General features: G+C 37.8%; 1 protein-coding gene across 6 annotated transcripts in view; it reads right to left on the reverse strand.

Moving 5' to 3' along the window:
• The window catches only part of OSBPL8 (oxysterol binding protein like 8), a 166,368-nt gene that overhangs the window by 99,173 nt on the left and 49,689 nt on the right, over nt 1–17,506 (reverse strand). For 3 of the 6 annotated variants that reach the window (XM_061415563.1, XM_061415561.1, XM_061415562.1), the window contains exon 2: nt 1,835–1,943. In XM_061415563.1, the coding sequence (XP_061271547.1) occupies nt 1,835–1,876 (42 nt within the window). In that variant the 5' untranslated portion in view covers nt 1,877–1,943. The other 3 variants (XM_061415565.1, XM_061415567.1, XM_061415568.1) reach the window with 3 other exon arrangements.

Here is a 17,506-nt window from a genome sequence, read left to right on the forward strand (position 1 = left end):
AGTTCAAAGGTGATATTTCATTAATAGATAACTCAAAGTGGACCTCAAGATTAGTTTCGAATAGAGAAAATTTCAGCAGTTCATACTGAAATCAGTGGTATTACTGTTTCTAAAATAAGCTACAATATTTCACCGAAGAAACAATGAAGAATAAGAAGAAAATTGATCTCATTGCGTTAATTTAAGTAACTTGCTCTAACCTCTCAATATCAATAGAAATAAGAATAAAAAATGAATAAAACTTTAACAGTACAGTGCAGACATTCTGGTATAGAATTTAATACTATCTACTTGGATACTAAGTTTAAAAAGATAACAATAAATTTTAAGCAATTCTATCCAGAAAGACAGGTATGATGTAATCAACATGTTAGTGGCAAAGGAAAATGTTTAGAGATAGATCTCAGTTGCATCATTTAAGATGTAGCTTTTAGAGAACATAATCAACCTCCCTGAGCCTATTTCCTTGTCTTTAAAAGTGAGGATAAGCAAATATTTACCTTTAATGACTGTTGTGAAGACAGTCAGAAAAAGTGTATACTCAGAAAACAGCAATTGCTATTACTGATATTTATATATCATAACCAAAAGATTTAAAATATTTTAGCCAAAAATAAACCTTCAGGAAGTCCATTAGCTTTAAATAAGAAACTATTTATGATAAAGTAAATAGTATGTTCCAAGAAAGGCTTTCATCTTTTTTTTTTGAAGACAGTAAAAACAAAATAACCTACCATCAGTTTTCCATTTAAAATCGTTACGATAACCTTCTTCATAAACCAAGTTCTGTCCATGTCCATTTTATTCTCTATTAAGAAGCTATCATTTTAAAGTTTAACTTTTTTTGACCATTAAAGAAACAAGTTTGGACCAGAAATTCAGGAAAGGGTGGGACCAAGTTAACGCAAGTAAGCGAAACTGCATTTTGCTGTCAATCATTACTGATCCTACATTGGAGCCTGAACAAAGAACATGCACTAAATTAAAATTCACAAACATCTCAATATAGTAGTGACTTTCAACTTCACAGCAGTATGAAAGAAAAGCTGGCCTCTGCATTATTCCAATATTGTAACTCTGTCAAAGAATCTACCACCTAACAAGCCACAGAGCTATCAGCTGGCTACATTTTACCCACTGGCACCTTGACTTTAGGTAGTACAAACATTTCTAATAAAGAGTCTATAAATCAGTATTTAATGGCATCTTTAAAACTGCAACAGAAAAAATGAAAATGAAATGATCCTTGAGCAAAATGTCTCTATGCGTGACAAAGCATCATTTAATTTACCCCACTGGTTAATTTTTATTTTTATTTTTTTACTTATTGGAGAAGGTACACTTATAACCACCACCCATACATAAGTGTTTTAATTTCAGAATACAATTCAATCACAGGCAGCAATACTTATTAAATCTTCACACTTCTATAGAAAGAGTATGTATGGCAACATATATTAAGAATTAAATCTTAATTCTTTCATTCTGTCCCCAGCTGCACAATTTAAGATTTCCGGGCATTTAATTTTTTCAATTGTGAATAACCTCTTGATTTCAATAAGACAAAATTTCTTGAGGAAAACATGAACACCAACTATTCTATCAATATATCTTACTATATGGCCAGGAAAACAAGGAAAAAGAGGTAGGAGACAGGGTGGAAGTGGCAGGACACTGGGTTATGCTTCAACAAGCTTTAAACTACCTATAATTTTTATATCAACTTTTTTGGAAGTTCGTTTTAAATACATTTTAAAAATAAAACGATGGCTTAAATCAAACACTTCCCAAGATAGATGGTAGTACCTTATTATGCTGTATTTGAATCACTCACCAAAATTCGGTCAGGTTCTCCATCTGCCAAACTTGCCTCCATAGTGAAAGAAGATAGGCTTACACTTCTCTTCCCATTAATGTTTAGCCATCCTGTAAACTTGGAAATCCTAGAAGAAGAAAACCATACACGTTAGTTCTGGTATAAAACTGTGATAAGTGGAAAATAAAACATCAAGTATATAAGGATGCAGATATCATTTTAGGCTGAGCTTATCAGGAAACATCAATAATGGAGAAACAGATTTTGACGTGGGCCTTGAAGAGTGGTAAAAGTTCAGAAAAAAATGAACGACACTATTCCAAGTGAAGAGGAAAAGCAAGAGCCAGGTTAAATATATGAGACTGTTCAAAATTTGAAAAGACGCCTAAACCTACTTATAATTGAGGAAATAAAATTAGATTCTTTCTCATTATTACATTGGCAAATACTAAAAAGTATGCTACCATCTGATGTTGGCACAAATGTAGGAAAACAGATGTTCTCAAACACTTTTGTGAATAGAATATAAATAGAAACAGTTTAGGAGAGGACAATTTAATGAGAGAACATAATATAGAAAAAAACTTTGTGCTTCTGAATGTTTCATTTTTACAATGAACATCTATTATTTTTATACTTATTTTTATTTTTAATAGTGTTAGAATTATGCCTTCACAAGTCTTTTCCTTTGAGCTTTTTAACTAACAAAGCCTCCAAGATGAACTCCTATAGTAATTATATATATCCAGAAGTCTCTAATAATAATTCTTTCTTAAAGCAATTAACAAAATTAAAACTGAGAAATATGTAGATTTCTAGTCATTTCTTGGAGTTCCAAATCATTTTCTTGTTTTTGCAAGTATAAAAAGCTGCAGCGAAATATAAATACAGGACGACCATCCTGTGGATACGAGTCAGCATCTTTCTCCAGCCAACGCTGTCATTGTCCAATGGGTTCACGAAGTTGCCATGGTGGAAGGGATGAAGGTTATACATGGGCTCAGCAGTATGACCCTCCACTTACCAAGACAAATTTGGCTACTGCCACTGCTGAGTGCCAAATCTGCCTGCAACAGAGACCTACACTGGGTCCCCAATATGGCACTGTTCCCTGGGGTGATCAGCCAGCTACCTGTGACAAGTTGGTTACACTGGACTTCTGTCTCCCCTGGTGGCTCAGATGGTAAACAATCTGGCTGCAGTGGGGGAGACCCAGGTTCGATCCCTGGGTCAGGAAGATCCCCTGGAGAAGGGAATGGCAACACACTCCAGTATTCTTGCCTGGAGAATTCTACGGACAGAGGAGCTGGAGCCTGGAGGGCTACAGTCCATGGGGTCACAAAGAGTCAGACAAGACTTGGCAATTAACACACTATCATGGGAGGGGCAGTGCTTTATTCTAGATGAAACAGATACTTACTCTGTATATAGATTTGCCTTTCCTGCACAAAATGCTTCTGCCAAAACTACTATCCACAGACTTACAGAATGCCTTATCTACTTCCTTCTATTCTACAAAGCGCTGCTGATCAAGGAACTCATTTCACAGCGGAAAAAAAAAAAAAAGTGTGGCAATGGCCTAGGGAATTCACTGGTCTTACTATAATCTCTATCATCCTAAAACAACTGGTTTGATAGAACAGTAGCATGACCTTTTGAAGACTCAGCCAGAACACCAGCCAGGTGGCAATACCTTGCACGCCTGGGCAAAGACCCCCCAAAAGTTCCATGTGCTATGAACGTCCAATATATGGTGCTGCTTCTTGCATACCCAAGATTCACAGGTCCAAGAATCAAAGGAGGAAACAAGTGACATCACTTAATGGCCCACAAGCAAAAATTTTGATTTATTATCACAATGTTGTGTTAGTTTCTGGTGTACAGCAAAGTGATTCACATATAAATACACACACACACACACACATTCTTTTCTGTTATGGCTTATTAGAGGACGCTGACTATACTCCTTCTGCTATCCAGCAGGACCTTGCTGTTTATCTATTTTATATAAAGTAGTTTGTATCTGCTAAGCTCAGACTCCTCATTTATCTGTCCCCCACTCCCTCTCCCCCTTTAGTAACCTAAGTTTGTTTTCTGTATCTGAGTCTGTTTCTGTTTCGTAAGTTCATGCCCTATTTTAGATTTCACATATAGGTGGCATCATATTCCTTTCTCTTTCTGACTTACTTCACTTAGCATGATAATCTTTAGGCCCATCCATGATGCTGCAAATGGCATTATTTCATTCTTTTTTACAGCTAAGCAGTGCTCTATCGTGTATATATACCACATCTTCTTTACCCATTCATCAGCAGATGGACATTTAGGTTGCTTCCATGTCTTGGCTACTGTAAAATGTAATTAGAGTTTTCTCCAGACATATATCCAGGAGTAGGATCCCTGGATCACATGGTAATTCTATTTTCAGTTTTCTGAGGAACCTCCATACTGTTTTCCATAGTGGCTACAGCAACTTACATTCTCACCAACAGTGTAGGTGGGTTCCCTTTTCTCCACATCCTCTCCAGCGTTTCTTATTTGTAGACTTTTTAAAAATAATGGTCAATCTGACCAGCATGAGATGGTACCTCATTGTAGTTTCGATTTGCATTTCTCATACTTAGTGATGATGAGCATTTTTTCAGTGCCTATTGGCCATCTGTATGCCTTCTTTGGAGAAATGTCTATTTAGGTCTTCTTCTCATTTTTGTTCGGGTCGGTTTTTTGTTACTGAGTTGTTATCAGCTGTTTGTATACTTTAGAAACTAGGCCCTTTTTGGTCGAATTGTTCACAAGTATTTTCCCTAGTCTCTATGTTGTCTTTTTACTTTATTTATGGTTTCCTTTGCTGTGCAAGAGCTTACAAGTTTGATTAGGCTCCAGTTGTTTATTTTTGCTTTTATTTCTATAGTCTTGGGAGACTGACCTAAGAAAACATTGGTAACATTTATGTCAGAGGATGTTTTGCCTATATTCTCTTCTAGGAGTTTAATGGTGTCATGTCTTACATTGAAGTCTTCAAGCCATTTTGAGTTTACTTTAGTGTATGGTGTGAGGATGTGCTCTAACTTCACTGATTTACATGCGGCTGTCACGCTTTCCCAGCACCACTCACTAGTAAAATGCTTCTGTCTCCTCTTCCCATGACCTTTGCTCTGCTGGTCTGGAGGTCTCAGTCCCAAAGGAAGGAATGCTTCCACTGAACTGGAAGTTAAGCCAGTCACCTGGCCACCTTAAGCTTCCCGTGCTTCTGAATCAGTGGGCAAAGAAGGAACTTACTCTGCTGGCCTGGGTAACTGACTAATTATCAAGGGGAAATGGACTACAATGCCACAATGGTGCTAAGAAGAGTATGTCTGGTTACTGGAAATCCCTAAGGGCATCTCTTAGTACTGCCATGTCTTCTGATTAAATTCAACAGAAAACTTCAATAGCCCAACCTAGGCAGGACTACAACTGACTCAAACCCTTCAGAAACAAAAGTCTGGGTCACTCTACCATAAAGAACTATGGCTATCTGAGGTGCATGCTGAGGGCAAAGGAATACAAAAAGTGTAGTGGAAGAAGGAATCTATAAATCTCAGATCCCACTACATTACCAGTTACAGAAGTGAGAATTATAATTGTTTTGAGTATTTTTTCCTTATTTTATTATGAAGGTTGTATATGGTATGTTATATATGCTGTGTATATTTATCAAATCACTGGTTTCTTCTCTCTTCTTATCATATAACATAAGATACACTGACTTTACATCATAGTAGTTAATTACTCTTAACTTTATATCAATATTTAACTTATAGGATATCAAGGAGAGTGAACGTCACCCAGGGACTTTGCAACCTGCCCTGCAATTTCAGGCTTGCCAGCCCCCACAAGCACGTGAGCCAATTCCTTAAAATAAATCCATCTCTTTCTTCCCCTCTTTCTTTCTGTATATACGTTTATCTAATTCGTTCTGTTTCTCCGGAGAACACTGACTGATAAAATAAGTATGCGTGTATTCATATCTTATCCATATAGACATAGATATATTTATCTCATTGTTCATTCTCACCACCTTCCGTATGCTCCTCTGTATCTTCTCTTCCACAAAAGCTAAAAGGATGAGAACTCCATTTTACAAATCTTTAATCCCAGAATTCTGTATGTGTTCACATTCTGCAAATGCAATGCATTTACACAGCGTTTGGAAGGCAGAAGAGAGACAGAAACAAAGCCATTCTTCTGAATGCAGTAGACACCTGGACTGTGACAGATATGAGGTTTTACAGTAATCACCGAATGCTCCCCTGCCAGCTCCCTATGCTGGCACTACCCGCAAGCCATAGCAGCAGCAGCAGTGAAAGCTGAGAACAGTCTTTCAAGCTCCACACCTACAGCTTTCCCAATAAGTTTTAAGAATCTAAATCCCCTTACTAGTTTTCCTTTTGCTTTAAGTATCTATAGTGATTTGTTCTCCTCAATGAACCTGGCCTGACAAGAGTTTTTTAAAACTAATAATGAAAATATATTGTTTATTAGATAGTAATCAGTGTGGAGAAGAAAAATTAGGAAGGGAGCAATTATATGACATGTACAGTAATAGGGAGAATTTTAGATAAGAACGAATCTGAGTCAAGATCTCAGTAACTGAGGGGGTGAGCTGCTCAAGTATCTAGAAGACCCTTCCAGGCAGAAGAGGAGACAGCAAACACAAAGACCCTAAGGCAGGAGCATGAGGCACGCTTAAAGAGCAGCAAAGACAGCCTTTCTTGGTGCTTCCAACGTAGTGGATGTGAGTTTGACACCTGGTTGGGGAATAAGATCCCACATGCTGAGCAGCATGGCCAGAAGATTAAAAAAAACAGAAAAAGGTTTTTGAATTGGTTAACAAAGCAAAATTCACATTATGTAGTTTATAGGCACACACCCAAAACAATACAAATGGTACTTTATAATGCAAAAGGTGAGAGTACAGAATAAAGATAAAATATTAAAAAAATAAGATAAAGAACATCAAGAAGACTAATATGGCGAGTGGAATAAGGAAAAGAGCAATGGGTAATAAGAACAGAAAGATAACTATGTTCCAAATCGCCAACAGCCTCATAAGACAGAAGGACTCCGGCTTACTTACACTCTGAACGAGATGGGAAGTTATCTGTTGAAAAGAGAGCAGAGAAGTAACAGAATCTGACTTATGCAGGATTACTCTGGCTACTGGCTGAGAAAACATTAGCAACGGGAAGACCACTGCTATATAATGCAGCCGTGTGCCAGAACAGCAGCAAGCAATGTGGCAAATAGTGTTAAATTATTTAAGTATTTTGAATATGGAATTAAAAGGATCTGTTAATGAACAGATATAGGATGTGAATTTAATGAGAGAGACAGACAGAAGTATGTGTGGGGGAGTAAGACCTAGATGGTCTGTGTCCTGAGCAACAAGAAGAATGAAACTACCACTAACATATGTTGAGTACATTATAGGAAGACTTGACGAAGAAAGGGCTGAATATCACAGCTCCTTTTGGATATATTTACTGTGAGACACTAGTTAGACATCTGAATAGAGATATCAATTGGATATAGTTAGACCTATGACTGTGAGGTTAAGAAGTCAGGGTAGAAATGTAAACTGAGAGTCAGCATACAGATGGAATTTAAAACTATGAGACTAGTGAGATCTCCTTGGGAATCAGTGTAGGCAGAAAAGAGGACAGAGTACAGAGCTCTGGGGTATTCAATATTAAAGAATCAATATTTAGAGAATGAATAAATCCCAATTTTTGCTTTTCAATTTTCAGATCTACTCAATATAATTATTTTATGTAAAAACAAAATCACTCTATATAAAAAGCTAAAACAATTTTGAGAAAGAAGACCAAAGCTGAAGGTATCATGCTCCCTGACTTCAGACTATACTAAAAAGCTACAGTAATCAAAACAGTATGGTATTGCCACCAAAACAAACACATAAATCAACAGAACAGAATAGGGAGCCCATAAATAAACCCAGTCAACTGCAGTCAATTAACACAACAAAGGAGGCAAGAATATACAATAGGGAGAAGACAATCTATTCAATAAATGGTGCTGGGAAAACTAGACAGCTACATGTAAAAGAATAAAATCAGAATATTTCCTTACACCATATACAAAAAAACCCCAAAAAACTCAAAGTGGATTAAAGATCCTGATGTTAGACCAAAACCCATAAAACTCCAAGAAGAAAACATAGGCAGAACACTCTTTGACATAAATCATAGCAGTATTTTTTGGATGTGTCTCTCAAGGCAAAGGAAATAGAAGCAAAAATAAACAAATGGGACCTAATTAAATTTAAAAAGCTTATGCACAGAAAAGGAAACCACTGACAAAAGGAAAAGACAGCCTACAGAATGGGAGAGATTCTTTGTAAATGATATGATCAATAAAGGGTTAAAAAGCTCATACAACTCAATACCACAAAAAATAATACCATCCAATTAAAAACTGAGCAGAAGACCTGAATAGACATTTTTCCAAAAAAGACATACAGATGGCCAACTGGCACATGAAAACATGCTGAACACTGCAAATCATCAGAGGAATGGCTGCAAATCAAAACCACAACAAAATATCATCTCAGAATCTGTCAGAATGGCTATTACCAAAAACCCCCACAAATTACAAATGCAGATGAGGATGTGGAGAAAAGGGAACTCTTTTATTCCCACGGCTCGTGAGAATGTAAACTGGTGTAGTCACTACGAAAAAGAGTATGGAGGTTCCTCAAAAAACTAAAAATGGAACAACTATATGATTCAGCAATCCCATTCCTGAATATATATCCAAAGAAAATAAAAATACTAATTTGAAAAGATACACGCACTCCCATGTTCATTGCGGCATTACTTATAACAGCCAAGATATGGAAGCAACTTAAGTGCCCATAAACAGACGAATGGATGTTTATATGAGATTATATATCTATCTATATACATGATATATATATATATATCTGTATCTTAATCTTTCTCTCTCTATATATACACACATATATATACACACATATACACACACACATTGAAATGTTACTTAGCCATAAAAAGGATGAAATTCTGCCATCTGCAGTAAAATGGATGAACCTAGAGAATATCTTGCTTATTGAAATGTCAGAGAAAGACAAACACTGTGTAACATCACTTATGTGTGGAATCTGAAAAATAATACAAATAAATCTTCATGTAAAACAGAAACAGACTCACAGATACAGAAAACAAATCTGCGGTTGTCAAAGGGGAGAGGTAAGGGAGAAAAACCAAGTTAGTGGTTTGGGTTTAACAGATACAAACTACACAACAAGGATATACTGTATAGCATAGAGGATTATAGCCATTGTCTATAATAACCCAGGATGGAATAGAATCTGTAAAATACTGAATCACTATGCTGTATCCTGAATCTGGGCGCTTCCCCTGTGGCTCAGTGGTAAAGAATCTGCCTGCCAATGCAGGAGATACAGGTTCGATCCCTTGGTTGGGAATAGCCCCTGGAGAAGAAAATGGAAACCCACTCTAGTATTCTTCCCTGAGAAATCCCATGGACAGAGGAGCCTGGAAAGCCACAGTCCATAGGGTCACAAAAGAGTCAGACACAACTTAGCAAGTGAACAACAATACCTGAACCTAATATAATATTGTAAATCAATTATACTTTAAGAAAAAATAAATTAGAAAGGGAGCAGGAAAAGAAAAATAATTGCCCTAAATTCCTCACAGATGAAACTAGGGAGGTGAGATGCTACTAACATGTCAAGAAACAAGTTCTTAGTATTTTCTTTGAAATCAAAGACTATAACTGAAAATGTATAATGAAAAATCCCCAGAGGGTGATTGACTGGAAGCTTAAAGTATAAGCAGACTTGTTTCCCCCGTTTCCCCCTCTTTTAAGAGTTTAAAGCTAATCTGAGAATAAAAAGTACATTTTTAAAAGTTAAAACAGTGATTAAACGCAGACCTAGTGGCAGTAGGCTCTAGGGAACAGCCTTGAAGAGAAGAAAGGCAGTCTCCTATTTTAACTCTTTCTAAACAGTGCATGTTGCTTCTATAACCAAAAAGAATGTCTAAGTTTTTTGTAAAAAGGTACGGTGCATCACAATCCTGAAGACTTCTTTCTCCAAACTGCCAAGCTAAAGCTAGGCCTGCATCCTAATTTAAACATGATAGCTGGATTCAAAGTTTAAAGACTCTGCTCCCTCTCTTGTTCCTTTGTTATCAGTACTCTAGATATCGTTTGGGGGCACTGGTGCCTCACTGTCTACCCTTAAACTAACAGAGTTCCTAGAGGAAAAAAAATGTATAAAAATCTTCTCTATTTTGGGCTTGAACTGTTATTCCAGTCACAGAAAAAATGAAGGAGCATCTACTAAGCAAGACTAATGACTTTAACAGATGTCATTTAACCATAACAACTTCTTGGCACTGTTGAATGATGGCTGTCTCCGAAGGCAGTTACAAGTTGTATAGATTAGATTGTGGCTCCTATTTCACAGGACGCTATTTTGTTTTGTTAAATGCTTAAGTTGTAAAAAGCAACAATGCCTATCAATGAACACACCATACATCTAAAGATTAGCACTGCCTTCTTATCACTGGAAACTAGGATTAAATTCAATAATCTTAACCTCATTCATTGCCAATTTGATTTTTAAAAAAAGACTGCAAGTAAGAGTAATTTGGTCTAGTTAGTCTGAACTAACGTAGAGTATTTATAGTAGATTAAATCCTAAAGGAAAGTCTAATATAATGAGAAATTAATGATACAAATGTGACATCCCAAAAAGCTAGCACCAACATGTAATTCATAAGCAGCTTGAAATATATATATGTGCGTGTGCACACTTGCACACACACACACACGATTGCTTTATTAGAGCAGCTTATCCAAATGGCTTTCAAAACAGTGTAGTACATATTTTTCATGAAATGTATTCACACTTTGGCACCTATGAATTATGTTAAGATGTTTTCCATTCTAAATATAACAACAAGAATGATAGTGATGGTTCTAATGGAAGACTGAGAGGCAAGCAAAAAGCTGGAAAGGGCAAGAGGGAAGCATGGTTAGAGTGTAAAAGGCAAATTACCCTACTGTGGCTGTACAACCCTAGGGCGAGAGATGAGAAAGGTGTGTCAGGGAGACACACAGAGAGAAGAAATAGTCTGAGCTGTCAGACCATGTCTTGGAAAAGAGAAAGGCATGGTAAATTACCTAAAGATATAAAGTTGAAAGGAGAGAAAAAATCTAGATGATTCCTCTTATCTGGATTTCTCTGGAGTATGAGGTATATACGCATTTTCAAGCACTGCCCCTCCTAGAATACCCTCATTAAAAGTACCTCATTTCACAAACATGAGGCTTCCCTGGTGGCTCAGACAGTAAAGAATATGAATGCAATGCAGGAGACCCGGGCGATCCCTGGGTTGGAAAGATCCCCTGGAGAAGGGAATGGCAATCCACTCACGTATTCTTGTCTGGAAAATTCCACTGACAGAGGAGTCTGGCAGGCTACAGTCCCTGGGATTGCAAAGAGTCGGCAGTGACTGAGCCGCTTTCACATGTGTGTCTATTTCATAAAGTCACTATAATCTAGTTTGCATTTATCTAATGACTGCCTAACAACACATTAAAGCCCAATCAATTAGTTAAATTCTGAACTAGAAAGGCGTCCAAATACTTTTTATATCTCTGATTTGGCAAATTCATTAAACAGTTCAACTAGATGCACTCTTTTAGACAGATGTATACATGTGTGTATTTCAGATATATTTGGTCTTCATCCACCGTTCCTTGTTCAAGGCTCCTAAAACCTTTGGAACTTTCTGAGCACAAAAAAGGGGGGTGGTGGCAGATAATACTTGATCTCTTGTCCTCAGTCCCTGAAAACTCTTCCGGGAAGGTGACTTTTGGATCTCACCCAAGGGTAGGGGCTGTTTGCCAGGAGAAGCGACCATGTGAACAGTGGGTTGGAACTTTCAGTCCCACCCCTTGATCTTCAGGGAGGAGAGAAGGGCTTGAGGTTGAATCAACTACCATTGGCCAGTGATTTAGTCAATCATTACTATGTAATAATGCCTCCATAAGCACTCCAAAGAACAGCTTTTTGGACCCCTTGTTTTCCAGAGAGCTTCCACCTCTGGGAAACAGACTCTGCCATGCTACCATGCTGAGCCCCAAGCTTCACAAGAACAGAAACTCCTTCGTTCAGGACCCTGTGCTGTGTACATGTTCATCTGGCTGCTGATTCATATCCTTAGATATTCATTTACAGCACATCAGTAATCTAGTAAGTCAACGTATTTTCGAGTTCTGTGAGCCATTCTAGCAAACCAGTCAAACCCAACAATGGGGAGTGGGAACCTCTGACTACAGCCAGAAGTTCAGATAACGACTTGGACGTGCAACTGCATCTGAAGTGGAGAATGGGCCTGTGGGACCGAGCCCTTTCCCCTGGAATCCGACTCTATTTCCAGGTACGCAGAATTAGAAATCAGGAGAATTCTGACGTACTGGTGCTGTCGAAGAGTTAATTGCTTGTTGGATTGGGGGAGCCTACACACATACACGATGGCATCAGGTCTGGGAGACCTTTTCAGTCCATACAAGTGACAACGGTATTACTAATAAAAAGCACAAAGAAAAAGATAGTAAAGATTTTCTTGATTTGTTGCTTTACAAAATACATACTGTTGATGTGAAGTACAGACAAAATGATACTGTAAGCACTTCGCCCAGAGGAAAACCAGGAAACCACTACTACCAAATTTCTGACAGGAGACAAAACAAAGCTCCATATACTCAAAGCTATGGTTTTTCCAGTAGTCATGTACAGATGTAAGAGTTGGACCATAAAGAAGGCTGACTGCCGAGGAATTGATGCTTTTGAACTGTGGTGCTGGAGAAGGTTCTTGAGAGTCCCTTGGACTGCAAGGAGATCAAACCAGTCAATCCTAAAGGAATCAGCCCTGAATATTCATTGGAAGGACTGATGCCGAAGCTCCAATACTTTAGCCACCTGATGCAAAGAACTGACTCATTGGAAAACACCCTGATGCTGGGAAATATTGAAGGCAGGAGGAGAAGGGAGCAGCAGAGGATGAGATGGTTGGATGGCATCACTGACTCAATGGATATGAGTTTGAGCAAACTCTGGAGATAGTGAAGGGCAGGGAATTCTGGTGTGCTGCAGTCCACAGGGTCACAAAGAGTTGGACACAACTTAGCGATTGAACAACAACAAAACAAATTCCATCTCCCATTATGTCTGGACCAACCACTAATATACATAATTCATAAAATATATGGTTTATAAACCCTTAATATCTATTGTTGCTTCACCATCATTTTATATGTCCTTTGTAGGACTCAAAACACATTCATTAAATATTTACTTCTTGTCGCATAAGAGACACTGTTCTAGATTCTGGACATATAAAGAATAAACATCCTGTCCTAGCTAAAAGACAGCAAAATACTACTATGAGTAAATACTGACTAGCATACTACTATGTAATGAGCCTTATGACGAAGGAATGTGCGGGATGTACCTGCAGCAGCGCATGCAGACATCAAACCCAGATTTCTGCAGATGGTGGAGCAAGAGTGCCCCCTACTCTTCCCCAAAAGTCCTTCTATGCCCCTTTATATTGAAAAAAACAGTAACTACCAGAAGGAAAACACAGAAATAAACCCAATTAGTACGAGCAAAGAGTAACAAGGAGTCTTTTGTAAACATTTACAATCTAAAGGGCTTCTTAAACAGTCTATTTTGAACTGAGGTTTATACTGTTTTTTAGGTTCATTTATTTGCTTTTAGATTTAGTCACAAACAAAACTAGTTCAATTATCTTTCAAATTGATATAGAATTCTACAAAAGAATAAAGTAAAAAGGAACAACTGAAGTAATATTAAATTATTGTACAGCTTATGATTTTTCTTAAAAATGGGTATGGAAGAGGAATAGATTAGAAAATTAATTTTCTAGTTTGAAGATAAACTGGTTACAGTAAGATTCTATCATATATATAAAACCCTGGACATTTTGCAGAGTTGGATACAGAGAAGAAATTATTTATGAATGACAGAACATAATTCAAAGTCATTTAAGCTTCCCTAGAGATATCAAGCCAACCTGCAGAGAGCTGCACTAAGACCTCCCTTACTGTACATTCCTATTTCCCCTTTATTACTATACATTGCTATTTCCCCTTTAAAACTTGAAGGCAAGAAAAAATCATTCCAAAGCAAACTATGTAGCTCTATGTGTTTTAAAAGAAATCAGTTCACTTTAGTTCAGTCGCTCAGTGGTGTCCGACTCTCAGTGGTGTCCGACTCTTTGCGACCCATAGATTGCAGCATGCCAGGCCTCCCTGTCCATCACCAACTCCGGGAGTTTACTCAAACTCATGTCCATTTAGTCGGTGAAGTCATCAAACCATTTCATCCTCTGTCATCCCTGTCTCCTCCCACCTTCAATCTTTCCCAGCATCAGGATCTTTTCAAATGAGTCGGTTCTTTGCATTAGGTGGCCAAAGTATTGGAGTTTCAGCTTCAGCATCAGTCCTTCCAATGAATATCCAGGACTGATTTCCTTTAGGATAGACCGGTTGGATCTCCTTGCAGTCCAAGAGACTCTCAAGAGTCTTCTCCAGCACCACAGTGCAAAAGCATCAATTCTTCGACGCTCAGCTTTCTTCACAGTCCAACTCTCACATCCACACATGATTATCGGAAAAACCATAGCCTTGACAAGACGGAACTTTCTTGGCAAAGTAATGTCTCTGCTTTTTAACATGCTGTCTAGGTTGGTCATAACTTTTCTTCCAAGGAGCAAACGTCTTTTAATTTCATGGCTGCAATCACCATCTGCAGTGATTTTGGAGTTTAAAAAAACAAAGTCTCTCACTGCTTCCACTGTTTCCCCATCTATTTGCCATGAAATGCTGGGACCAGATGCCATGATCTTAGTTTTCTGAATGTTGAATTTTAAGTCAGCTTTTTCACTCTCCTCTTTCAGTTTCATCAGAGGCTCTTTAGTTTTTCTTTGCTTTCTGCCATAAGTGTAGTGTCATCTGCATATCTGAAGTTATTGATATTTTTCCTACCAATCTTGATTCCAGCTTGTGCTTCATCCAGCCCAGTATTTCTCATGATGTACTCTGCATAGAAGTTAAATAAGCAGGGTGACAATATACAGCCTTGACGTACTCCTTTTCTGATTTGGAACCAGTCTGTTGTTCCATGTCCAGTTCTAACTGTTGCTTCCTGACCTGCATACAGATTTCTCAGGAGGCAGGTCAGGTGGTCTGGTAGTCCCATCTCTTTAAGAATTTTCCACAGTTTGTTGTGATTCACACAGTCGAAGGCTTTGGCATAGTCAATAAAGCAGAAATAGTTGTTTTTCTGGAACTCTCTTGCTTTTTTGATGATCCAACAGACATTGGCAATTTGATCTCTTGTTCCTCTGCCTTTTCTAAATCCAGCTTGAACATCTGGAATCTCATTGTTCACGTACTGTTGAAGCCTGGTTTGGAGAATTTTGAGCATTATTTTGCTATCATGTGAGATGAGTGCAATTGTGCAGTAGTTTGAGCATTCTTTGGCATTGCCTTTCTTTGGGATTAGAATGAAAACTGACCTTTTCCAGTCCTGTGACTACTGCTGAGCTTTCAAATTTGCTGGCATATTGACTGCAGCACTTTCACAGCATCATCTTTTAGGATTGAAATAGCTCAACCGGAATTCCATCATCTCCATTAGCTCTGTTCATAGTGATGCTTCCCGACTTCATATTCCAGGATGTCTGGCTCTAGGTGAGTGATCACACCATTGTGGTTATCTGGGTCATGAAGATCTTTTTTGTATAGTTCTTTGTATTCTTGCCACGTCTTCTTTATACCTTTGCTTCTGTTAGGTCCATACCATTTCTGTCCTTTATTGTGCTCGTCTTTGCATGAAAAGTTCCCTTGGTAGCTCTAATTTTCTTGAAGAAATCTCTAGTCTTTCCCATTCTATTGTATTCCTTTATTTTTTGCACTGATCCCTGAGGAAGGTTTTCTTATCTCTCCTTGCTATTCTTTGGAACTCTGCATTCAAATGGGTGTATCTTTCCTTTTCTCCTTTGCCTTTCCCTTCTCTTCTTTTCATAACTGTTTGTAAGGCCTCCTCAGACAAGCATTTTGCCTTTTGCATTTCTTTTTCTTAGGGATGGTCTTGATCACTGCCTCCTGTACAATGTCATGAATCTCCAGCCATATGTTCTTCAGGCACTCTGTCTATCAGATCTAATCCCTTGAATGTATTTGTCTCTTCCGCTGTATAGTTGTAAGGGATTTATTTATGTCATACCTGAATGATCTAGTGGTTTTCCCTACTTTCTTCAAATTTAAGTCTGAAGTTGGCAATAAGGAGTTCATGTTCTGAGCCACAGTCAGCTCCCAGTCTTGTTTTTGCTGACTGAATAGAGCTTCTCCATCTTTGGCTGCAAAGAATATAATCAATCTGATTTCGGTGTTGATCATCTGGTGATGTCCAAGTGTACAGTCTTCTCTGGTATTGTTGGAAGAGGGTGTTTGCTATGACCAGTGTGTTCTCTTGGCAAAACTCTATTAGCCTTTGCCCCACTTCATTCTATACTCCAAGACCAAATTTGCCTGTTACTGCAGGTGTTTCTTGATTTCCTACTTTTGCATTCCAGTCCCCTACCATGAAAAGGACATATTTTTTGGGTGTTAGTTCTAGAAGGTCTTGTAGGTCTTCATAGAACCATTCAACTGCAGCTTCTTCAGCATTACTGGTTGGGGCAGCAACTTGGATTACCGTGATATTGAATGGTTTGCCTTGGAAATGATACTGTGTTATTGAAAGTTTTGCCTTGGAAAAGAACAGAAATAGCAAAATACAAATGAACTTATTTACAAAACAAGCTCACAGAAACTGAAAACAAACTTATGGTTTCCAAAGGGGACAGTGGGAAGGAGGAGATGAGGACTTAGGATTACCATCTGCACACTGCGATACATAAAATAAGTAAACAAGGACCTACTGTATAGCACAGGGAACTATATTCAATATCTTGTAATAACCTATAAAGGAAAAGAATCTGAAAAAGAATATACATATGTATTGAGTGTGTGTGTGTGTGTGTGTGACTGAACCACTTTGCTGTACACTTGAAACTAACTCATTATAAATCAATTACAAGAAATAGCAAGATAGCCCAGAGAAGAAATAATCAAGTCAGTAGCAACCAGACGCCAGCACCCAGTCTGTGGTCTCTAAACAACATTTCTCATTAAAAGAAACCAGGACTTCTTGAAGAAATGGCATATTCCAGATCTAAGACAACAAATCCACAAAATGAGCCTAGAGCATCTTGTATTTCAGACAGCATGAAAGCTATCAAAAACACTGTTAAAGTCATAGAGTGAAGACTCAGGAGCCAAGTTGAAGGGGCTACCATCGGCCAAACAAGGGACAAGTTAAGTACTGGGAAAAAAAAATAATAAAGGGATATAGAAGCTTTGAAAAGTAGATTTAAAAACTTCATGAACTGATCTATAAATTTCATTGCACCAACCACCATAATATATTCTTTTCAAATATATACATATATTTCCAAACTTTACTACATACTAAGCCAAAATGTAAGTCTCAAATAATTT

Source organism: Bos javanicus, chromosome 5, assembly GCF_032452875.1.
Source record: "Bos javanicus breed banteng chromosome 5, ARS-OSU_banteng_1.0, whole genome shotgun sequence".
Lineage (NCBI taxonomy): Eukaryota > Metazoa > Chordata > Mammalia > Artiodactyla > Bovidae > Bos > Bos javanicus.